General features: G+C 45.1%; 2 protein-coding genes across 11 annotated transcripts in view; one reads left to right on the forward strand and one right to left on the reverse strand.

Annotated features, from left to right (window-relative positions):
* The window catches only part of RNFT2 (ring finger protein, transmembrane 2), a 47,873-nt gene extending 39,049 nt beyond the window's left edge, over positions 1 to 8,824 (reverse strand). Inside the window, exons 1-4 of one of the 6 annotated variants that reach the window (XM_089775286.1) lie at positions 8,680 to 8,812; positions 6,482 to 6,576; positions 5,364 to 5,513; positions 3,005 to 3,499 (exon numbers count right to left, since the gene is read on the reverse strand). In XM_089775286.1, the coding sequence (XP_089631412.1) occupies positions 3,005 to 3,087 (83 nt within the window). In that variant the 5' untranslated portion in view covers positions 3,088 to 3,499; positions 5,364 to 5,513; positions 6,482 to 6,576; positions 8,680 to 8,812. Of the gene's footprint in view, positions 1 to 3,004; positions 4,656 to 5,363; positions 5,531 to 6,481; positions 6,577 to 8,679 lie in introns of those variants that run through there. The other 5 variants (XM_089775285.1, XM_006128314.4, XM_089775287.1 and 2 more) reach the window with 5 other exon arrangements.
* A 3-nt stretch (positions 8,825 to 8,827) lies between these two features.
* SPRING1 (SREBF pathway regulator in golgi 1) lies at positions 8,828 to 21,985 on the forward strand. 5 transcript variants are annotated; one of them, XM_006128318.5, is made up of 6 exons: positions 8,828 to 8,965; positions 9,551 to 9,799; positions 11,954 to 12,107; positions 15,126 to 15,277; positions 18,429 to 18,542; positions 20,309 to 21,985. In XM_006128318.5, exons 2-6 carry the CDS (start codon positions 9,683 to 9,685, stop codon positions 20,390 to 20,392), a joined length of 621 nt encoding a protein of 206 aa, XP_006128380.1. In that variant the 5' UTR covers positions 8,828 to 8,965; positions 9,551 to 9,682; the 3' UTR covers positions 20,393 to 21,985. The 5 variants fall into 5 exon arrangements, with proteins under 5 accessions (XP_006128380.1, XP_075754298.1, XP_006128381.1 ...); XM_006128317.5 differs by having other exon boundaries at positions 8,923 to 9,131; XM_075898183.2 differs by having other exon boundaries at positions 8,920 to 9,799; positions 18,477 to 18,542.
* The last annotated feature ends 1,936 nt before the right edge of the window (positions 21,986 to 23,921 follow it).

Here is a 23,921-nt window from a genome sequence, read left to right on the forward strand (position 1 = left end):
GGCTGATTCCAGGAAGCCCGGGGCAGGGGCTTCCTGTAGTCAGCCACTGGTCAGTTTCAGCAGCGGCTGACTTGGGGACGCCTGGGGCAGACCAGCTGGGGTGCTGCTGGGTTGGTCCAGTAGTGCCGCCGCTCCTCAGCGCTACTGGACGAACCCAGCAGCACCCAAGCTGCTCTGCCCCAGGCGTCCTGATTCAGCTGCTGCTGAAACTGACCAGCAGTGGCTGAATCAGGACGCCTGGGGTAGAGCAGCTGGGGTGCTGCCGGGTTGGTCCAGTAGCGCCCAGAGCGGCGCTACGGGACCAACCGGCAGCGCCCCAGCTGCTGTACCACAGGCGTCCGGAGCAAAGCCGCGGAGCACGGGGGCAGGGGGACAGCCCAGACGAGCCGTGGCTGTCCTGCTGCCCTCGGGCTCCACGGCTTTGCTCTGCTTTGCTCCCCATCTCCCTGGTCTGCAGACCAGGGGGACGGGGAGCAAAGCCGCGGAACATGCGGGCAGCGGACAGCCCAGACGCATCTGGGCTGACCGCTGCCCGCGTGCTCCGCCGCTTTGCTTCCTCTCCCTGGTCTGCTGGAGACCAGGGAGACGGGCCCCGTTCGTAACTGCGGATCCGACGTAAGTTGGATCCGCGTAACTCGGGGACTGCCTGTATATTGTATTAAAATGAAGTTTTTTGAGCCCGGTATACTTTACACTGCTTCCCTTTTGCATTTGCGGATATAAATCTTGAATTTGTACAGCAGCTTTCACCCTCACCAGAGTTCCCTCTAACTTTTTATGTCTGTGTGGAATGTTTTTTGGGATGTGTCATTCCAGACTTGGAAGTGAGTGGCGGGGTGGAGACAAGAGGTTAGAATGGGGGGAAGGAACCCAGGGCTGGGACAGAAAGATCAGGTGCAGAAGTGTGAGGGCTTAGGCTGAAGGTACAGGCTCTGAGGTGAGATCAGGAATCAGGGCTTGGAGTGCTGGAGGGGGCTCAGGATTGGGACAGATGGTCAGGGTGTAGGCTGAGAGTTCTGGCTGGAAATAGAGGCTCTGGGGCAGTGGTTCCCAAACTTTTCGGCATCACGCCCCCTTTTTGATTTTTGAGAAACCTCACATGCTCCCCTCTCTCCCCCCCAAAAAAATAGCAGCATAAATTGTTGAGCAAAAAAACCCCCCAACAACAAAAAGGGAGATTGATGGGGGGGGGGGGTCGTGGCTGGGTCACCTCGCACCCCCCCTCGAATTTGGGTTAGCAAGAGGCGGCGCCTCTGCCCCCAGCCACGGTTGCTCCGGGGTTCTGAGGAGAGGCACCTCTACCTACCGCAGCCCTGAGCCTCTACACAGGGCTTGGCTGTGCAGCTTAGAAGGAACTTGGACCCTAACCAGTCCTGATCTGTAAAGCCCTTTTTTTCCTGGAAGCGGGCAAGCCACACCTCAGTATAGAAGGTCCATCCAAGATCCTATGAATCATTCAAGTCCCAAAGCATCTGTTCTAATGCTCAGCCCACACTCCATGCCAGCTAGCATCGTAGGAGATGCGAGATGACAAAATTAGGGTATGACTACACTACCCTCCTAGTTCGAACTAGGAGGGTAATGTAGGCATACCGCACTTGCAAATGAAGCCCGGGATTTGAATTTCCCGGGCTTCATTTGCATAAGCGGGGAGCCGCCATTTTTAAAACCCCGCTGGTTCGAACCCCGTGCAGCGCGGCTACACGGGGCACGAACTAGGTAGTTCGAACTAGGCTTCCTAGTTCGAACTACCGTTACTCCTCATTTCACGAGGAGTAACTGTAGTTTGAACTAGGAAGCCTAGTTCGAACTACCTAGTTCGTGCCGTGTGTAGCCGCGCTGCACGGGGTTCGAACCAGCGAGGTTTTAAAAATAGCGGCTCCCCACTTATGCAAATGAAGCCCGGGAAATTCAAATCCTGGGCTTCATTTGCAAGTGCGGTATGCCTACATTACCCCGCTAGTTCAAACTAGCGGGGTAGTGTAGACATACCCTTAGAGGCTGGGCAACATGAAAATTTGATCAGGAGATCCGACTTAACCTGCTCTTATGAAAAACAATTATGGGATCCTTAACATGGTCAGGAACATTTGCTTCACATTTCTTCAACTTCACAGAAAAATCTGGACGGGTTAGTTGCAGTTTTGCTCCTGATTAATTTTATTTCCCCATTCTCATGCACTAGTCCAAGAAAAATTGAAGGTTAAAAACCACAGCAACAAGAAACCTGTGTTCACTGGAGTTATAAAAAAAACAACAATACAGCAAGCTACCTTTATCTAGTCACGTACAAAGGGATAAACTCTGATTTAAAGCAAGTCTCAGGGATCATCTAAAATCTTCATAAAATTTATGGTTGTGCTAACCATGAACTTTAGCCACCTATGCTCTGGTGAGCTGCAGTTAAGTTCTTGAGTAGTTCCACATTAACATCTCAAGAACAGAGGTCGTAAAGGACCTTCATACCTACGGAGCTCACTTCCAAATCTTCGGTGCTTAGGACCCCCGTAGAACAGTAGCCTGAAGCTCTCCTATGAGTTTAGGAGTTCCACAAAAGTAGAACCACAATCAGTAGAATTCTGAGGGATGTAACTCTGGCTTATCTAAAGTTTGGTTATCAGGAGTCTGAGCTAGGCTGAATGTGAAAAATGTTTATTGCATATATACAAAGCTACATGTTGAGCTTAAACTAAATTGACTGTGTCTCTTTAAAAAACAACTCTAGGAATCATGGTATTGGATTTGCAGCAGTGAACTGACCCACTGGACCATCAGATCTGATATTCTGCATCAGGGAACTACAAATGGTTTCACTTTTCCATGAAATATCAGCTCTCTTAACTCATGCAGCATGGTCGGCCATGTTATAGATATCGGAAAATATTCCTTTTTCACTTTATTGCTTTTACCTTTTAAAAAGGTATTAGATGCACCAAACAAATAAATCAAAATATTGCCTTTTGGAAAGGAACATGGAAGAAACATGGGAGGAAAGACAACTTACCTTTCAGGAGGAAGGCTATCGGTGTTGCTGCTATGCCGTCTCTGCATTTTCCTTAACACTTTGAAACACAGCACACTTAACATTAACGTGTCAGATCAGCTATCCCCAGTGATCCTTAGTAACAAAGGCCCAGAGGGTTGGAGAGCTGTGACACCCATTCACCCAGGGACATGGTTAGAAAAAAAAAAAATCAATTGCCTGTTTCTCTGAATAGTGATTCAGGAGTGTATCAGTTTTTTAGTACGCTAGCAAAGAAACATCTCTGGAAATGTTCGCCACTGACATTTGGTAGCACACAAAAACAGCACTCTGGTCAGGGCAAGAAGGAGCCAGACCACTTTCTATAGTACTGGGAACACAGCAGAAAAACACATGGACTTTAGAATCCTACAATGAGGTGATAGAAGAAGGGACTCCAAGACATCAGATGATAACCCGAGATGTGACATACGAATTGGCTGTTTGTTCTCCAGGAGCTCTTTTGCACTGCCTCTTCTGAAGGAATTTGCAAAGCACAAAAGGATAGGGAAAAAAAGTAATATTTTATGAAAAATGCAGTCAAATCAGAACACAAGTTTTGTTTTTTGCTACATAGAGCATCCCTAGTAAATCACATAATTCCCACTAGTAAACTCGCTAAGTGACCCTTAAATATGTGCATGCATGAGAGATCAGATCTTCTGGGCAATGTCAAGTTATTTAATAAACTAGTAAACACAGGGATTATAATAATCTTAGACCCTTGGCTACAACAGCCTTTCACAGAATTGGAATAAGGTTTTATTTATTTTTTATTCTCTTTCAAGCAGCAATTTAGGATCTTTGAACCTATTTTTTTTTTAAAGTAATCATTCTGAAAGCAGAAACAAACATCATCACTTCAGCATCAATGGGTCACACAGACATGAATGAGAAAGGCTAGCAAAGTCCATTTTACTACAGGGAAACCAAGACTGGAGATGTAAAAGATTAATGGGTAAAGCCTACCAGTGCTGGTTAATCAGAGGGGCTGGAGCAGCTGTCCGCCTGCACTGGGTGCCCCTATCTCCCACCCCCCAACATGTTACATGTTGCTGACCTGCTCCCAGGGAGCTGGCTACAGAGCCCAGCAGCCCGTACTAGGGATGTGAAGGACTAGATTGACTTGAAGGACTAGAGTCAGTGGTCTCCAACCTTTTTACACCCAAGATCACTTTTTAAGTCTCAGAACAGACGAAGATCTACTGCCTCGCCCCTTACTTGAAGCTCCGCCTACATTACATGAGGAAATGTAATGTAAATGTACTGCGCAGGTGCGCAGTTCAGAGAGGGCTCAAGAGCTACTCTTGGAGCCCATGAGATCTTCCGGTAGATCGCGATCTACTGGTTGGTGACCACGGGACTAGACTGACTATCTGATAAGCAAATGCTTATCAGATAGTCAACAGGATAGTAGATTAGTTGCTTCCCCCTTCCCCCCTTGCTGCCTCTGTCAGAAAGAGGCAGCAAGGGGCGGCAGGGGGAGAAGAGGAGGTACTTGAAAGCGGCAGTGCCCCTTGAAGCCTGGGGTCAGACCCCGGGCTTCACATGGCTGCTTTGAAATGCCACGTCCAGCCTGGGGCCAGCTGGGGTGTCCCCAGGCTGCCTGAGGTATTTCAAAGCGGCAGTGCCACGTGGACTCCCCCGCTGACTCAGGCTCCATGCGGCACTGCCGCTCTGAAACGCCGCGGAGAACCTGGCTCCGGGCTCTTGGCAGCGTTTCAAAGCAGCAGCACCACACAGAGCCTGGGGTCAGCAGAGGAGTCCTCAGCTGAACCTGGGCTCCACACGGCTCTTTCTCCTTTGAAATATAGCAACAGTCCTAGAGCGCCCTATCAGCTAACCGAATAGTCAATGCAAAATGCACTGACTATTCGATTAGTCAATCAGTCAATATTTAACATCCTTAGCTAGTACCTGCCCCACTTCCAGGGAAACCTCCCCTAGGAGCAGGGTTGGTGGCAGCAAAACCTCCCCCAGCAGGAGTGGAACCCACTGCAGTCACCTCCTGTGCAGGTGCAGATAGAATGTTTTCATTTCAGTCACAGGCTGAACCTCTCTAACCTGGGACTCTGGTGCAGCAACATCCGTGGTCAGGCAGGATCATGGATGTTCCTGGAACAGAGTCCCAGTGGAGAGCCGGTGGCCAAGAGCCCTTCCAGGGGTGGGAACCCAGCCAGTTGGGTGGCAGGGGGCCAGCAGCTGGGAGCCCTGCCGTGGGATTCCAGCTTGGGCTGGGGGAAGAGGGACTGCCGTCCAAGAGCTCGGTGGGGTGGCAGAAGAGCAGACTCCAACAGGGCCAGCGCAGTCAGAAGCCCTGCTTGTCACGAGCCCAGCTTACCTGGTGGCATAGGGGGGGCCAGCCAGGAAGTCTGAGGTTTAGCCAGGAGTAGCCAGTGGCAGGGGTCCTGAATTGACTTTCCCTCATCCACCAAACTCTCCTGTTTGGCACTGGTCAAGTCCCGAGGGTGCTGGATCAGGGAGGTCAAATCTGTATATAAACTGGCTCTGTTGAATGATTAAGGGCATAACTACACTATATCATTGCTGCGGCACCGCTGTGATGTGGGCAGCGTAATCATGTTTTACCAGTGTGGAAGAGCTCTCGTGGCAATAAAAAAGTCCACTCTAAAGGAGGGGTGAGAGCACTAAATCAAATTGGCTAGGGGTGTGTTTTTTCATACCCCTGAATGACTATAAGTTTTAGCACTGAAAGTGGCACTGTAGACAAAGCCTAGTTCATTCAGCACTAAGAAACCAATTGAAAACTTGAAAAAGCAGGAAATCTTGTTTTCCTCTTGCATTCTTAGAACAAAAACTAGGCAAAAAAGAGATCAATCTATTATTCTAAAATCTTGAATCTTGATCAGAAACAAATCAATTCAGGTAACTATAGATAATATTTCCTTTGTTTGATAAATTACTTGATTTTAAATGTAAGCGCATGTGGATGAGCTTCTTAATACATAAGAAAAAGAAAGCGTATCCAGCATCGTAAAAGTAGTTTTTATTTAATACAACAAAATTGAAATGTGCATTTTAACTGAATTTACACCCAAATAGAGCTGACACAAATCAAAAGTAAAAATGATTATCTAGTAAATAAGATGTGTCATTCACAATTTTCTAACCTAATCACAAAGGTAAAAATTAAGACTCTGAATAAATGTAAATTAATCTAAACAATTCTTAAATAAATGTGTCTACATGTGTGTATCCTCCAGATTAGCAATAAGAAGCACAAAATGTAGTGAAAAGGCTAAGCAGCTACAAATCAACATGTTTTAATGGGAACTAAAAAGAATGAACAAAAATAACTAGAAAGTTCAAATGCAAAACAAGAATAAAATCAGCGGTTTAAATCAAGGTTTCCTGCTTGCTGATTTAAATGACAATTAAAATCAGTGATTTAAAAAAAAAAAACTTGATTTAACTCAATCCACCCTGATCAACACATACCTTTATTCTGTGAGGATAGTTGTTCTGGTGATATTTCCCAACACTCCCTCAAATATCCTAACCTTGTTTGAAGTGTAGCCTATACTTGTAGGAAGCTATGCAAGAAAAAAAACAACACAAAGATTTAATGTGGAAACTGTTCTGCTCATTTTACCTATGTTACCACATTCCTAGTCCCTCATTCTTTATTCTTAAGAACAGACATGGAACCAGAATAAACAGTTCTTTGGCAAAGATGGAAAAGGCCATGCAAAAGATATCAGATACAGACTTTATACATAAAGGTATAAATACCTTCCCCTCTCACACACATGTATAACCCTAACACTGAATCACAACCAGCTCAGAGGTGGAGCTAAGGGACAAACCAATGAAGAGAGAAAGGGTATTTTGACTAGAATACACAAGCAGATGCCTGTACTATTAAAGAGTAGCACAGGGTTTTGAAATCTACAAAAGCCAGAGAGGACCTTAGTTTGTAAATCTGATCCTGAAGATTACAGTCTATTATGTGTATCCTCGTCCTATATAGAAGGATGAAGAGCCAGCAGCAAAAATGGTTTCTCAGCATTTCAAACAGCCATTCTGTCTGACATTCCTTTATTTTCTAATTAGAGAGAGAGAGTTGGGACAGCCATAAACTGCATATGAACATGGCTGAAACTACATTACACAACGAGTATACAGATAAGTTGACATACTCATGAGCTCCAAGTAAGTAATTCCATTCAAGAGCTCTGATTAACACCCCAAACCACAAGCACTGTTCAAATTACAAACTTTTTTTGTAACTCATGACAGCCCTTTTGTATATACATTTTTAAATCCAATAATGTGTTTTAGGGTTCAAAACATATTACAAAAGACATTCCTCTCTGCAGCCCCCAAATAAAATTGAAGTTGCAACAGTCACAATTCACGGTGACAATACTTATAACAACAATTTGCTTTTACTCACTCCAAATACAGTGTAAATGTTCATCCATTCCCTGCAAGATGCATATGCAATATTCTTGCCATTTTACAAATGGAGCGAGACAGAGGGAGATTAAGTGACTTTCCCTAGGCCTATGCACCGCCACAAGGCTCCATATGCTAGCAGAAATCTGCTCATGCAGGTTGGATTGCAGGATGAAGGCAGAAGTTAATGTCAGAACTCAGGAGTTCTTGAGCTCCACTAGCTTATGCTGTATGATAACTATCCACCAATTTGTCTTTTCAAATGTTTCCTCTTATCAAAGCCTTTGCAGAGGGGAACCCTTTTAGGCATTCACAATCATGGGAGCAATGTAGAGAACCCAAGGGGTTAGGAACCAAGAAAGCACAGCTCCAATAAGAAAACTGAGCTTCGGCCATATACACAGTATGAACCTAAGACCAGATACCACTGATGTCATCTCAAGACACCTAATTTGAACCCTGAATGGTTGAGCTGGGTCTGGACTTGGCAGTTCCACATCTTGTGACACACTGTAATTTTCCACTCGCAGTGCTGTATGCCCACAAGCATTTATATCAGGGGAAAAAAATCAGGCTACCTACATCTTGCTAACAGAGGAATGTGGATGTTCAAAGATAGCACAGTATTCAAATGTTGATATCACAGGCAATGAGTACCATACCAACTACATATTAAGTAGGTATATGAACAAAATGCTCTAATGGGTCATATCTGCAAAAATGTTTTTTATTTTTAGTATTTGTACTTCAGTACTACCTAGAAGCCCCAGGCAAGGGCTAACTCCACACTGTGTTAGGGGCTGTACAAATACAGAATAAAAAGGCATAACTAGGGTGCACACATCCTGGTCTGTTTATTATGCCCCCACGCACAACAGGAAAGGTCTGCCTCTATGCCCCCCACAAAGTCATTGTAATCTGAAGATAACCTAACAAGGTTTAAGACTGGGGCGTGCTCGATTTGATACGAAATGATTATTTCCCTCTGGCTGTGCTCAGCCTTCCCCAGCTAGAGTGAGGTCTGGAAAAATAGCATTTACGATGGAAGAGAATGGCTAAACAACTCCATGGGGGAGGAGGAAAGGAATTTTCCCCTTCTTTGAACGCAGCAGCACCGTATATAGACACGGCTCGCAACTAGTCACAATCCCACCCTTTCAAAATGCAGTCTCACGGTACAAACAAAACCCCACATCACGTTAGATAGGAGGATAAAAGCACAGAGCCTCTTCACCTACCCTGGGTGTCCAGCACTCACAAGGGCCATCCTCCAAACCCTGCCAGACCCACAGGAATAAACAAAGCCACCCATGTGACGGCTGACTTCCGACTCCCCCACCTCTTCCAGGAGAGACACAAAGTAACTCCCTCCCTTCCTCTTCTTCTGCAGCCTATCAGCCTTCCAGCGGATCATGTGCTGGGATCCGGAGGGCAGCTGGAGCGGAAGCACTTAGCGGATGTGTTTAGGTTCCTTTGCTGCAAGCAGCAGAAGCAGGAAATAACCCCACTTTTGCTTCAGATTTGGTGGGTCTGGACCTAATAGGATGTGTGGGGGTTTTTTTTTTGCATTGATCCTTTTCTGAGAAAGAAGGAGAGGTGACAGGCTGAGGAGACTCCTGCAATCCCCGGATCCGTCCTAGGATGCTCTTTTAGGAGCATGTCACGGTGGGGAATGGGGCTAGCTACAGAGGTACGGGCTGGTGCGATGGTTTCTTTTTCTGAAGACTGCATGGCACGTTGGCTTAGCAAAGGTTCCCTCTCTAAGCTAGAATGCTCTGTTAGATTCCCTCCGTTTCCTGCTAAATATCTGAGTAAAGATAGTTAGGTGGTCCTAAGTGTAGCTGTGTTTGTATTTTCGGGTGAGAGAACCCCCTCAAAAGTGTACCTCCTAAACAGCTCTGTTTAAATAGTTGCTCACGAAGGAAGAGCTGCGGCTTTTCTTTCTGTGTTCGGTCCTAGACTTCTTGTTAGGATTTAAGCCATAGTGCTTTTCTTTTAATAACGTTCTTCCAACTTCTCCAGAGTCTTCCCAAACTAGTTTGATTTGCAGCTGAAAAGTGCAGTCCTGAAAAAATTAGTTTATATCTGGAGGTTCTTTTCATTCCCCAGATAACAGGAAGTGGAGTGATTGGAGGATAAATAAGAAAAAATCTAGGGAAAATCTGAACCTGCTGTAGGTAGAACGAGAAGAGGGAAAAAATCCAGCAGTTCCAGAGCACAGCAGTGTTAGCAAAGGTGCATATGGGAATGGTGCACTTTATGTCAATGGTGTGGCGAAGGCTGCTGAGGAAACGTTGGGTCCTTGGTATTGTATTTGGACTCTCCCTCATCTATTTCCTTACCAGTACCTTCAAACAGGTCAGTATTGCCTTTCTTCTTTCCCCCTTGCTGCCTCATTTCACTCCTTCTCTGTAGATCAAGGCCCAATCCCCCAGAAATACTTAATGCCAAATATGGTGCTTATTACTACTGGAAGTCCTCCCATTGTATGACCACACATTATAGTAATTGCTGCAGGTTTGGACCTCTTGTCTCTGAGCTCCTTAAGGCAGAAAATACCCCACGCCCTGTGTAAACTTGCAGTAAAAAGTCTGGGATTTTAAACATGATTTCTGTTGCAGTTTGTAAATTATTTACAATGTTTTGCAGAGAGACTTAAAATAATATGCTGATGTACTATTTTTGTAAAACTTGCATTAATGATGGATCTCAAAATCTTATTCTAGGGTTCCTTTTGTTCAGCCCGCCTCATCAGTAATATTTAAGGGGACTGTGCGGAGCCTAAATCTGAAATTTTGTGCAAAGGGAAAGTTTTACATCAGCAATGTGTTCATGGAATCTAAAGGGCAACTGAAAAATGTTATGGGATCAAAGAGTCCTCTTGTGATGTCTGCTGTGAACCACTATTCCACCCAGGATAGCAGCATTGTGTATGGCTCAGGAGGGAGAAAAAGTGTCACTAGCTGCTCCAAGCAATGTCCCTAATGGTTTATTACAATCTATGCATGTGTAAATCTGTTCCAAGGATTGGGACCTCAGTGAGCTGCAAAAAAAAAAAAAAAAAAAAGGCAAATATAAATGGTGAAAACTAATGAGAGTACTTAACTCCTTTGGGTAACGTTAAAATGTCTACATCTGTGAACTGTTTATTTTTTTTAATGAACTAACCATCTATTATTAAAGACCAGGGAATTTCCCTTCCCTTGTAAATGATCTCTGTTCAATTATCCATGTAATTTAAATCTTTGTTTAAAGAAAAATATATTCTTCTGATGGTGATACTTGCCGTAGAATTGTTATAGTCTTACGATAAGTCCAATGTAAGGCCCACATTTCTTGACATCTGTTCTTTTTTAAGCAATGCCCACATAAAACCTGGATTGTTTTATTCTTTTGGTATGCACAGCAGATGTAAAAGTAAAGAACAACAAAAGATCTGGTAGCACTTAATAGACTAACAAAACATGTATATGGTATTTTTGTTGTTTTTTAAGTTTATCCTGTACAGACTAACTCGGCTACCCCCTGAAGCAGATTTAAAAGTGCATTCTATAATATGATTTTCCAAAGGCAATCCAAATGTTTTATAAATCTGGCCATTGTTCTTGATTTGTCTCCATTACATATCACAACATCTCTATTTTAAGCGAGTAGAAAAAGCAGCTTTGAATGCCTGGAGGATTAGCAGATTTTGTTTCAGTGATTAGAGTCGGGATTCTTAGTTTCAGAATCTGCCATAACTGCCCAACTGACTTCCTATATGTTAAGCTAAGCCAATTTTTTTACAAGTGGCCAGTGATTTGGGATGTCAGAGATCCTCAGAACCTGATTTTCAGAGGTTCTGAGAAACTGCAGTTCTATACGACTCCAGTTCAGGTCAAAAAAGGGCTGTATCAGTGAAAATTAAGCCCAGCATGTCTCAGATTGGGCACCCAAAGTTAGCAGACGTTTCTGGGAAAGCTAGATTTAAATACTATCCTCCTCATTTTCTCCCATCCTTAACCTGGGAACAACAACATTTAGTAAACTTGTCAGGAGTAGGTTGCAAGGCTTAATTTAAAGTGAATGTTGACAAAGTGCTTTGGGTTCCTTGTATAATTGCACATTTTATTGTGGTTGGTGACCCTGTTTTGTAAAGAAGACTGATGGCCGGTGGAAAGGAAAAAGAGAGAAGATGGCAAAATAACTTTTAATACATGTTAGTTACTTAGTGAAGGGAATGCTACTTTTATGGTATAAAATAATGTCTGAGTTATGACATGTTAAATAGTCCTGCTATTAATATCTACAACTCTCTTTATCTTCATTATGTTGGTTTAATGTTATACGCAGTATATGGTAAACTAGTGTCTCTGACTGTTGGAGCGATAGCTCATGCTGCTTTAGTTTCTTGCAGTTTCACCTCTGTATTGGAAATTGCAACAGTTACGAGCTCAGCAGAGTGAAGGGTGCATAGAGTTGAGTAAGAGACAGGAACTGCATGTTAACTTCCATTGCTGTGTTTCACTGCAGGAAGAGAGGACGGTACACGATCGGAATCTTCTCCAAGTTCAGGAACATGAGCCCATCGTCTGGAAAGTGCAGTTCAGCCTGGGTAACAGCAGTCAGCTGAGTAACCAGTGCAGAAATTCTGTTCAGGGGAAGCTGTTCATTACAGACGAGCTAGGTAAGATCAATGATCAGAGCCTCTCTGGTAAACCAAGATTCTCAGCACTGTGTGTACTCTCTTTGCTGATAGCAATTCCTTCCACGCTCCTACATTCCCATAAGAGTAAATTCTTCTCTTGTGGAAATGTCTGATACTCTTTCCTTACAGTGAGTACTACCTGGAATTGAAGCCAGGCTGTTCAGTAATGGCAACAGGTAGATCTGGAATGAATGCAGTTATCCGAACAGCACTCCAGACATAATTGCCTACATTCCCGAACACTCTATGGGTATGTCTAGACTACATGCCTCTGGCGACAGAGGCATGTAAATTAGACTACTCGACATAGGCAATGAAGTGGGGATTTAAATATCCCCCGCTTCATTAAAATAAAAATGACTGCCGTGTTGTGCCTGCTCAGCTGATCGTCGACACAACACGACAGTCAAGACGCAGATCAGTCGATGAGGAGAGCCTTTGCCAACGATCCCTTATGCCTCCTGAAAAGGAGTTTACAGGATCAGTCGGCAAAGGCTTTCCTCGTCGACCAGTCCATGTCTTGACTGCCGCATTGTGCCAACGATCAGCTGAGCCGGCACAGTGCGGCGACCATTTTTATTTTAATGAAGACAGAGGCATGTAGATTAGGCTACCAGGCCTAGGAAAATGAAGCGGTGATTTAAATAATCGCCGCTTCATTTAAATTTACATGGCTGCCACACTGAGCTGACAAACAGCTGATTAGCTGTTTGTCGGCTCAGCGCGGTAGTCTGGACGCGCGGGGGTCGACATCAAAGGCATTTGTCCACCACCCAGGTATGCCTCCCTATATGTCATCTGGAGACAGTGTTCTATTGTAGGGAAGTAGCATGTGAAACAACATTTCCCACAGCAGAAGAATTTACGCTAGTGGAAATTTACTTGACATTTGAATTTAGTCAGGACTTCAGTAATTTCACTTTTATGTATTTTTAAGAGTGCCAGACTTGGAATTTGGCTAAGTATTGCCTTGGAGAAATGAGTAGAATACTTTCTGCAGGATTTAGTTTCTGCAGAACCTAAAAGGACCCATCTAAGTTCTGAAGATGACCCTAGCCCACCTTAGTTTTTGAGGGCAGATGTACACTAGGGATGTGTACATGGTTAACATTCATGGTTACACGCAGGCTCCCGGTACATGCTGGGAGATAGATTAAAAGCCATCTCTTCACATATCCTGGCTCCCGGGGGCTGCCTGCCTCCCTCCCCCTGCACTGCTGTATCACAGGCAGGAGTGCAGGGGAGCCAACTTTTAAGTCAACTCCCTGCATGTACTGGCTCCAGGGGGCTGCCTGCTTTGTCCTCTCCCTCTTCACTGCTGCTTCTGTATCAGAGGCTGTAGCTTGGAGGGGTGTGTGTGTGGGAGCTGGTACGCATGGGAGGGACATCTTAAAAGCTGGCTCCCCTGTGTTGCTTTCTCTTAAAAGCTGGCTCCCCATGAGTATGGGCTCATGGGGAGCTAGTTGCTCCTCTCCCTCCCCACCCCCCACTTGCAACAGTGTGGGGGGCAGATGGGAGCCAACTGCTGCCCCATGTGTAATTGTGTAAACTGCTGAAATTCTCAGCGGTTACACGGTTACTTAATTACATACATTGTACACTATGGCAGTGTTTCCCAATTGGTGCTCCGTGGAACCCCAGGGTTCCGCAAAGTGAAAGTAAGGGTTCCGCGAGAACGCAGCCTTGCCCTGCCCCCTCTTAAAGAGACAGAGTATTTTGCAGGTTTTTTTGCTCAACCACGTCTGGTGGGGCTTTTTTTTTTTTTTGCTTGCCAAATTTTACTCTGGGAACCCTAGGGGTTCCTTGAAATTATTTTAAGCTGAAAAGGGTTCCGTGGCCAAATAAAATCAGGAAACACTGCACTATGGGGCAATGCTAAGCTACGGTGCACAACTCCGGCTATGTGAATAGTGTGGCTAGAGCTGACAATACCATAGGTAAAATTGCCGCAGGGTCTCAACTGTGGGGGTCAATGGAAGAAACTCTCCCATGGACTTTGTTTTCACGTCTCATTCTGGGGGAATACCGGAATCCACGAGAGAGCAATCAGCCGTCAATTTAGCATGTCTTTACTAGGGATGTAAAATCCCATTTAATTGGCTAACATGTTGTTTAACCAGTTAACTGATTTAATGGGGACCAGGAGGGGGGCTGCACCTATCTACCACTGGGCTGGAACACATTTCCTCCCCACTGTAGGCAAGAGTAGCTCCAGCCTAGCCAGATCAGTTCCTGCCCATGTTGTTCCCTGCCACTGGCAGGGCCTGCACCAGCCAAGACACCAGAGCCGCCCCTGTCCTCTGTGGGCCCCCTTCAGGCCTGGAGCTGGCTGTCAGCTGCTCCTGCCCCATTGGTTAACCTTAACCGGTAAGCCTAACCCATTAAGGGTGAGGCTTAATGGTTAACTAATTAAATCTTCACATCTCTAGAATTTACTAGACCCACTAAACCGATACTGGGATGCCTGATTGCTATGATCTTTGGGTAGGTGGGGGTCCACCCTGAGATCTGACTGGTTCATAATGTGAGGTGGCGCAGCTGTAGTCTAACTACCTTAGTTCCTTTTTGTGTTCAATTGAACAGAGCTCTAAGGCCACTGGCCACTCACCCTTATCAAATGGTCATTGTTAAGTTGTTTGAATATATCTAGCTGTACCAACCATTATCCTGCCCCCAAATATATGGCATTATGAAACATTTTGGAAGCGTGTGAGTTTTGATCCTTAGAATGTATTTTAGTACAATGTATTTTATCTACAAATTGCTGAGTTTTGAGACAGACTGGCCAAGAGTGATTATTTCCAAAGGGCATCTGCTGGGCCACTTGGGTGTTGAGGGATAGCAGCATTTCTCAAACTTGCCCATTCTCAGATGACAGGGTCCTTAACATGTGCATGCTCTCTCTCTTTCAGTCCCATTGCTTTACTTCACCCTGCTCCAACAGAAGGAGCACCAGAGAGACTTCTGTAAATGGCTTCTATTTCCTCTGTTTTTCAGGCTACATCTGTGAAAGGAAGGACCTGTTGGTGAACGGCTGTTGTAACGTCAATGTGCCTAGTACAAAGCTCTATAGTTGTGACAGCTGCCTGCCCAACGGTTGTTGCAGCGTGTACGAGTACTGCGTTTCCTGCTGTCTGCAGCCCAACAAGGTACATGAAAAGCCAGCAGCGCTCCATGTGCTTATGCTGTTCAGTCGGCTGAGCATCCTAATTTGCTAACTGGCCAAGTGTGCCCTTGTCATTGGGGAGCCTGAAAACAGGGAAAACCTGCTAGGACCATGTAAGAAATTGTCTTACAATAACAGCTAGGGTTGTGTGTGTGTGTGGACAATGGAAAGTCCATTTTGCCAGGGATTTTGAGATTTCTTCATTCCGGCTAAAGAAGAGACTGGTACTTTTTCAAAATTCTGTAGGAAAGATTTTTTTTTAAATGCATTTGTAACCATCCTCCCTGCAAGTTATAGTGCTTTCTTTGGGCAGCATCGGGTAGTCAGTACGTCTGTCAGCCTTTCTACCCAGCTACACAGGTCCCCATCAAGGAGGAAATGACATACCAGAAATCATCTGGCAGCCCTGGCCTTTGGTGGTCCACTACAGACTCTAAGGCACTGGCCCTCTTTCAATGGGCGAAGCTTTTCAGCAGTCTGTGGCCCTCTGCCTCCCGGCTTGGGCATGTAACCATAAGTTAGGGCCCTGGCCCACTCTGCTTGGGCAGAGCAATTAAACAGTTTATAGCCCGTAGCCTCCTGGATGGGGCAAATAGCAAGAATTAAAGTTTTTGGTGCTAGCCTTCTGGCCTAAAGGTTAGTGAAGTGCCAAACAGCGCCCACCCACCCTGTTTCACCAGGTCCCGGCTCAGGGCCCTAGCTATGGGTGGAGAAACATGTGGTTGCTATCTCACATCCCAGCAACAAAACTGGACCAGAATCTTGTTTCCCTGGGCTACTTCTTACCAACTGTTCCTGCTTCGTTGCCATTAGGACCTGGCTCTCAATCTTGTAATCAAGCAGCCTTTCCCCCGTCTCTTCCTCTTGCATCTCCTGGGGTAGTGGGTTGCCTTTTCCACTTTCAGGCTCTCTCTCACCATTAAACTGCAAGCTTATGCCCTTTGACTATCCTAACATTCAGATACCTACCCTATAGAGATGCAGATCAGACCAGATGTGCATCAAAACTGGCATCAGACTTTCAAAGGGAAGGACTTCTTCTTTGTTGCTTCTCTGTGTAGTGTTTAACTCAGCAGCAGGACTAGAGTGAAGCTGAGAAGGTTGCTACTGCTTCCAGCATGTCAGGTTAAGTGCTGTGTGCCTACTTTTTGGCCTTTGTCCTGGGGATGCACTGTGTGTGTAACAGAAAAGGCATGATTCTGGGCTGCTGAATGAGCTCTCTAGGAGGAACGTCTGTCTCCTCCGGTCTGGCCACAACTGTAGAGTCCTATACATCCATGGATATCTGCAGGTATCTGCTTCTGCATATGAAAATGTGCTTAGCTGCAGATTCTTTTTATAGATACGGATACAGATACCAATTTTGTATCTAGAACCCTGCAAATTTGTGGATATCCACTTTATAGCTGTGGGTATCCACATCCATGGATGTGGCTGCGGATATCCATGGCTCACTTTTGCCGATGCAGATGCGGATGTAGATACACCTTTTCTAACCACACTGGTTCTATACAATTGAGCTGCACTGCTCTTTTCTTATACTTCCTGCAAGAGGAATGGAGTGGATTGGGTAGTAACTCTCTCTATATGGAAGAAAAGCCACTTTGCCTTACCACACCATTATTTTGGGTTAAATTGATACATTTCCTCTTGATAAGATTAAAATGTTTCCATTCGCCTTTTTAATATAATATAAAACTTAAAAAAAATAAATTGTATATAATACAACATTTTTAAAAAATCAAAACAAAAAGTCATTTCCAAAGAGAGAAAAATCAGTGTTTCATTCCAGCTGTTTTTGGATACTCCTTTTTTTCTCCAAAATAAAATGTTGGCAAAATGACATGATTTTTGTGACGTATTCTGACTTTCATCGAACTGTTTTTCAGTGAATACAGTTCTGTGAAAGTTTTTTCCAACCAACTATAGTAACAACCATGTCTTATGCTTAGATCCCTGTGCAGATACAAAATTTATATCTATATCCACACAAATGACCCCCAGATATACACATCTACATCTGTGGATATAGATACCTGTGGACATAAAGTGGATATCCATGGATTTGCATGACTCTACTTATGCTTCTACTACATCTGTTATCCCAGAAAAATCTAATTATAACTTTCCACTGCTAGTGAAACTTCTTTTTGGACACTTATTAATAACCGAATGTCTGGAATGTGGGATGCCAACAGATGTCACTGTTAGACTGCAAATTTATGCCCTTTGATTATTCTGGCATTCAGATTAGGGATGTAAAATCCCAATTAACTGGTTAACCAGTTAAACATAGTGTCTAGCACTTTGTTTAACCAGTTAACAGATTAAAGGGGGGGACAGGAAGGGGAGGTGATGCTGGTTACCCATTGACTTCCCTAATTCAGATGCAGATCAGGTGTGCAACAAAACTGGCATCAGACTTCAAAGGGAAGGACTGCATCTTTGCTGCTCCTCCAAGTAGTTCTTAACTCAAGGTGAAGGTGGCAGCAGTGCTAGAGTGGAACTGAGATGACTGTTGATGCTTTCTGTGTCAGATTAAGTGCCACGGGCCTGCTTTTTGGCATTTGTTTTGGGGATGCACGGTGTATGTAACAACAGAGGCATGATTCCGTGCTGCTGAATTAGCTTGGGAGTAATGTCTAGTAGCAGGGGATGTTGGCTTGGGCAAACACAAATCGACTTACTGCCTCCATCCCTGTAGCGTCTGAGTTGTAAGCACTGATGAAGCATCTCATGAAGTATCCCTATTTTACTGATGAGGCATCAGAAGCTGGGAGGGACTTTGAGTCAGGAAATGAAACCAGATTTCCTTCTTCTACCTTGGAGCAATGGCCACCAGACTGTTAATGATCCTTGTTTGTTGGCACTGCAGCACTTGACTATATTCCACTAAGCAAGCACAATCCAAGGCCACTTTGAATTCAATCATTAACAAATGGAGAATGCATTGCTAGCAAACTTCTAAGAAGAGAAAGTAACAAGAACAGTTTGGAGAAACTGTTCTGCTGTCACCTTAATAGTCCAACTCCCAGTTCAAAACCCCTCAAAAAATAAACAAAAAAAATCCACTGTTCTCCATTCCCTTTCCTTAACTAGCTGACTTGGATGCTTATTTTTTCTGCCTTTCTCAGCAACTGCTCCTGGAGCGGTTCCTAAACCGTGCAGCTATTGCTTTTCAGAACCTCTTCATGGCAGTGGAAGACCACTTTGAGTTGTGCTTGGCCAAGTGCAGGACTTCATCCCAGGTCAGATGCGGTGGCATGGGAAGGGTGGTGTTGATGTATGAATGTATATTTCTTATACATACATGTTTGTGGGCTCATGTTCTTGTTCTAATCAGTCCGTCTTGGGGGAATATGTGAGCAGCTTTCTCTCTAAACTAGGGGCATGATGCTCTCCTAGAGCAATGTAGAAACGGACACTGATTTCTTCTTAGCACTAGGGACACACCGTAAAGGGAATTCTAAGCTGGAATGTGGCCAATCAACTGTATTAGTATGCCTGTTTTCCCAGCAGCTTTAGCAATCCTGTATTGTTTACTTCACAGTACAATACATCTGGGTAATCACCTCTGTAAGTCTGCTGACTATAGAAATTTTAACTGATGTTAAAAATACACAAACCAGTGCTGGGTACCTGTAATTGAAACCACCGCCAATTCAAGGCTTCTTGGTTAGCAGAGTCTTGTTCTAAGCAGACACTCTACCTGTTGGAAGGGGGTGGTGAGGGTGATGCTTCCACCTGTGTAGGATGCACTTAAGCAGATGCTCCTGCTATAAAGTAAAGATGATGCCTGCACCGTAAATCAAGGATAATTGATCCAAATGTCTCTAGAGCATTGAGGGAGAAACGCCTTTGTCTCTAGCCTGGATTTGTTTTGTTTTTCCTATGACATTTGATTAGAATGTGTTCCTGGGAACTTGAGCAGTCTGACTCCAGCCCACTTGGTATTTAATTCTGGCTACACTTCAGCAACAGAATGGTGTAAAGTTGCAACTAAATTTTTTTAAGTTATGTTAGAATACCTAGATACCAAGATGGCGTGCCTGTGAAATAGTCATTGGCATATAATAGGGATGTTAGATGTTGTTTAATTTAATAATCATGTAACCGCATCAAATTTTAGTGTTTACATGATTATTTGATAGTCCCTGGGGGCAGGGCTGGCAGCCAGTGTGCTCCGCAATTTGTGTACCTTTTTCCAATGGTTTTGTTGGAAGAAGCTTTTCCGAAATCCATCTACACTGGGCCAAATTTCAGAAAAGCCTCCTCTTTTGGAAGAGCCCTTCTTCCTCGTGGGAGGAGGAAGACGGGGCTTCCGAAAGAGTACATCTGCTCTTCCGCACAAAAAAGCGGAAGAGCAGACGTGTTCCCTGGACACAGCGGAGTTTTTCTGGGATACCAGGAAAATCCAATAGTGTAGACATAGCCTCTGATCCATAGGCAGCAGTACATGGCAGCAAAAGGCCCTGTTCACTGGGGGTCCAAGCTCTCTGCAGACAGGGGCTGTTCTAGCATTCCGCCAGCCACCTCTCCCTCCCACTGCCTATGTGGGAGGCTGGAAGGAGTGGGGGCAGGCAGTTCCGCAGCATTGGCATGCTTGGAGAGCCATCTTAAAAGCCAGCTCCCCACGTATATCAGCTCCTGCCAGCTACCCCCTCCCCATGCTGATACAGAGGCAGCAGTGTGGGGATGGCGGGGCAGGCGGCTCTGCAGGATCCAGTGCTTGAGGGGAGCTACCTCCTTGCAAGCACCAGCTTTGCCTTCCTCGGCTTGCTGCCTCTGATACAGAGGCAGCAGGTTCGGGGAGAGCATGTGGTCCTTAGGATTAACCGATCAGCCCAGTCTTATCAGTTAATCATTTACATGACTATAGGCTAACATCCCTATCCTATAAACACCTCTGCCTTGTGTGGAAGAGGAGTGAGGTATTTTACACCGGAGAGCTGCTTTTTAGTAACACATGTTCCTAAGGGCTGTTCCTAAGGGCTTTTCCTTCTCTTCCCAACAGAGCGTGCAGCACGAAAACACATACAGAGACCCTGTTGCAAAGTACTGCTACGGCGAGTATCCCCCGGAGCTTCTGCCTGTTTGAAAGCTGCCTAATCGGAACTCGTGTGGGGAAAGCAACCTGGGGATTTGTGTCTAGAACAGCAAGACAAGAGCTGCTCATCCAACAGCTTAAACTCTCCTCCTGAGATTTCCAAAGACAAAGAGAGCGATTTACAGTCTAAGCTTCGGATTTATTTCTTTGGGAAAACCTCTCCTATTTAGATGGAAAAACACTGTAGACCTGCCATGGAGGGGTGGGAGGAAATCATTTGAAGGGTTAATCTAGTTGAAGGGCTACCTTTTAGGATGCACACAATGGATTTGATCTATAGATCAGCTTAGAAAAGGACATAATAGAGCTTTCATCTGTACATTGAAGTTAAACGATATCCCCAAAGAACATGGACTTTAGACTAACTGCTGGAGATATGAAGAAGGATTTTTTGTGCTTAAAAGGTAAAGAATCCCTATTGAGCTTATCTCTTGGAGGACCTTTCAGCATCCATAATGCAGCCTTTATACGTAACTATGAATTATTTATTGGGTTTATGTGGAATTGCTGAAAATATTGATGCTTCTTGTAGCCATTGGCTGACTCCTTTCAATCCATAGATTATCTCCGAGAAAAGCATCCTTCATCTTGACCAAAATCACTCATTTCCCTCTTCTGTCAGGGTTTTTTTCTACTCATCATCATGGTGTATGTGTGCCTTCCAATTTAAACAGGCCTAGCCAAGTCTCCTTTGGAATGCATGGAGCCTTTGGTTCCTATATCATGAAAGAGAAAAGAGAACTCTGCATGTTTTTGTGAGTGGATGCATTTGCCGTCTTGGTTAGAGAAGTTTAACCCAAGAAGAAGTACTGAGGTTTCTGCTGCTTGTATTGCACACCACCATAACTCCAAAACTCTTCACTCCTGGTTGTGCAGCGCACGAAGCAAAAGGACCGAGGTGTTTGGGGATCCTGATTTTAATGAGATCCTGATGTAATTAGACTAAAATGTCAGGATTTGTGGTTCTAGCCTTCCTCTGAAGTTAGATTAGCAGCCAGTTTTGCAGTAGTTCTATTAACAGCTTATTAATGATATTCCAGCATGGGGTTGTGACCTTGCTGCTCGGAGGACCCTCTAGCCTGTGATGTCAATCTAATTAATATGCTAATTGAATACAATGTTGGTTCCCCCTGCAGTTTCCTATCACTCCTGTAGGCTGCAGTTTAAATGATGCCTCTGTGAGGCCAGTCTACAAGAAGAAAGTTGGGAGAAAGGTTTTTCCATTGCTTCTAAATGCTGAGCAAATTTATGTTTTCTGAAAGTCAAAGTCCCAGGACTGAGGCAAACTATGCTGTTCTAGTGTATATAACAGCTCACTCCTAGTGTCTTCTGCCTTTATCATATCTGTGCACCTAGTGTTCTGCCAATGTTTTTGACTTTATGCTCATGAATGCTAATCAGTACCTCTTATTTCTTCCTTGGGATAAAGCAATTTACTCAATTAAGAAATGAGACTAATGTGGCCAGTATTCTATGACATCCCTTTGTTAAAATATTATTTATTCCATTGTAGGGTATTCTGTTGTGATAATCATTAAACTGTATGTGGCATAAGTGAAAATTAAAAAATTATGATACGTGAAATTGTGAAAATTCACTTGCATTTTTTCCTGCATTCTTTTCCAAAAGATTTCAAGTGAGATAAGGTCTTGGAAAATATAATATGCATGCCACCAAGTCCCTATGAAAAGTCTTAAAATTTATATCTCATGGATCTGTGACAGCAGTTTTATCAACACATATCAATCCCTTTCTCCTATTTGCTGCCTTCCGATGGCAACTTGCTCCAACAATCATCACAGTATACAAGGTTATACCCTGGAAAGTGCTTTTGGTGGGCTCGGGGAAGCATGATTATGGAGGCATGGCAACTGCCCGCTGATGGGCAGATATAGCTATACCAATAAAGCTATATTGGCTAAAACCCTGAGTGGAAATGCAACTTTTAGGACTACAGTAAAACTCGGATGATCCGGCATCTGATGGTCTGGTACTCCTGATGGTCCGGCACCATTAGGAACCCAGAAGTGCTCCGGGCAGCCGGACCATTGGAGCTGCTCTGCCCCCAGGTTCCCCGATTCAGCCGCTGCTAAAACTGCCCAGTGGCTGAATCGGGGACGCATAGGGCAGAGCAGCTGGGGCGCTGCCAGGTAGGTCCCGTGGCGCTGCCCCTCGGGGCTGTGGGACCCAACCCGGCAGGGCCCCAGCTGTCCCCAATTCAGCCACTGCTGAAACTGACCAGCAGCTGACTCCAGGAAGCCGGAGGCAGAGCTGCTTTGCCCCGGGCTTCCTGGAATCAGCCCCTGATCAGTTTCAACAGCGGCTGACTTGGGAGCACCTGGGACAGAGCAGCTGGGGTGCTGCCGGGTTGGTCTCGCAGCGCCAAGAGTTGGTGCTACCAGACCAACCCGGCAGCACCCCAGCTGCTCTGCCCCAGGCCTCCTGATTCAGCCGCTGCTGAAACTGACCAGCGGCTGACTCCAGGAAGCCTGGGGCAGAGCAGCTCTGCCTCCGGCTTCCTGGAGTCAGCCGCTGGTCAGTATCAGCAGTGGCTGACTTGGGGACACCTGGGGCAGAGCAGCGCTACCGGACCAACCCGGCAGCACTCCAGCTGCTCTGCTGCAGGCGTCACTGATTCAGCCGCTTCTGAAACTGACCAGCAGCGGCTGAATCAGGGACGCTTGGGGCAGAGCCGGACTATCGGAAGGGGGGACTATGAGTCTGGGGTGGCATCCCTCCCCACTCCAGACCCCTCATAGCCCCCTCCTTCTGATAGTCCGGCAAATCTGATAATCCGGCACCCCCTGGGTCCTAAAGGTGATGTATTATCGGAAGTTTACTGTATTTTGCCAGTACATCTGCATCTACCACAAAGCCTGGCCTGAACCTAAAATTTGAAGTCGTCCTAGCTCCATTACTCAGAGATGTGAAAAATTCACCACTTGAAAGATGTAGTTAAGACAACCTAACGTACTGCACCATGTACTGTGTGGAGAACGACCATGCTGGGCCGGGACCCCCCCCCCCCGAAAAAACCCCCACCTCTGACACAGCTAGGTTGATGGAAGCCTTCTTCATGGGCCTAGCTACTGCCTCTCAGAGGGGTGGATTAACACCAGTAATGGAACAATCCCCCTCCTGGATGTAGCACATGTCTATCCTACAGTGCTACAGATGCAGCACTGTAACTATGATAGTAGCCTCTGTCATATATATATATATATACAGCCTCAGGTTTTTGCACACCTAGCTGTGTTGGTTAGGAATGTGAAAAAAAATCACACCTCTGACCATTGTGGCTATGCTAGCAAACAAATTTAGACCAAGACTTTGAGAGAGCCAGTGTGATCACAATTTCTCCCTGGCTTGTGAGACCCTTCAGTATGGAAAATAAGACCAGATAGCAAGCGCTATGTGGTTTGAGAAAGCAGAATTTCATATGGGCAGGGAAGACCACAAATTACTGTTATAGATGGTACTGAGCAGCAGAAAGGGGATTCCAAGTATGTGGTGCACATAG

Source organism: Pelodiscus sinensis, chromosome Z (genome assembly GCF_052426305.1).
Source record: "Pelodiscus sinensis isolate ZL-2025 chromosome Z, ASM5242630v1, whole genome shotgun sequence".
Lineage (NCBI taxonomy): Eukaryota > Metazoa > Chordata > Testudines > Trionychidae > Pelodiscus > Pelodiscus sinensis.

Coding starts and splice junctions, on each gene's coding strand:
- SPRING1 (XM_006128318.5), top strand. CDS start 9,683: ATGGGAATGGTGCACTTTATGTCAATGGTGTGGCGAAGGCTGCTGAGG. Junction 15,278..18,428: donor GCTGTCTGCAGCCCAACAAG/GTACATGAAAAG, acceptor TGCCTTTCTCAG/CAACTGCTCCTGGAGCGGTT. Junction 18,543..20,308: donor AGTGCAGGACTTCATCCCAG/GTCAGATGCGGT, acceptor TCTTCCCAACAG/AGCGTGCAGCACGAAAACAC.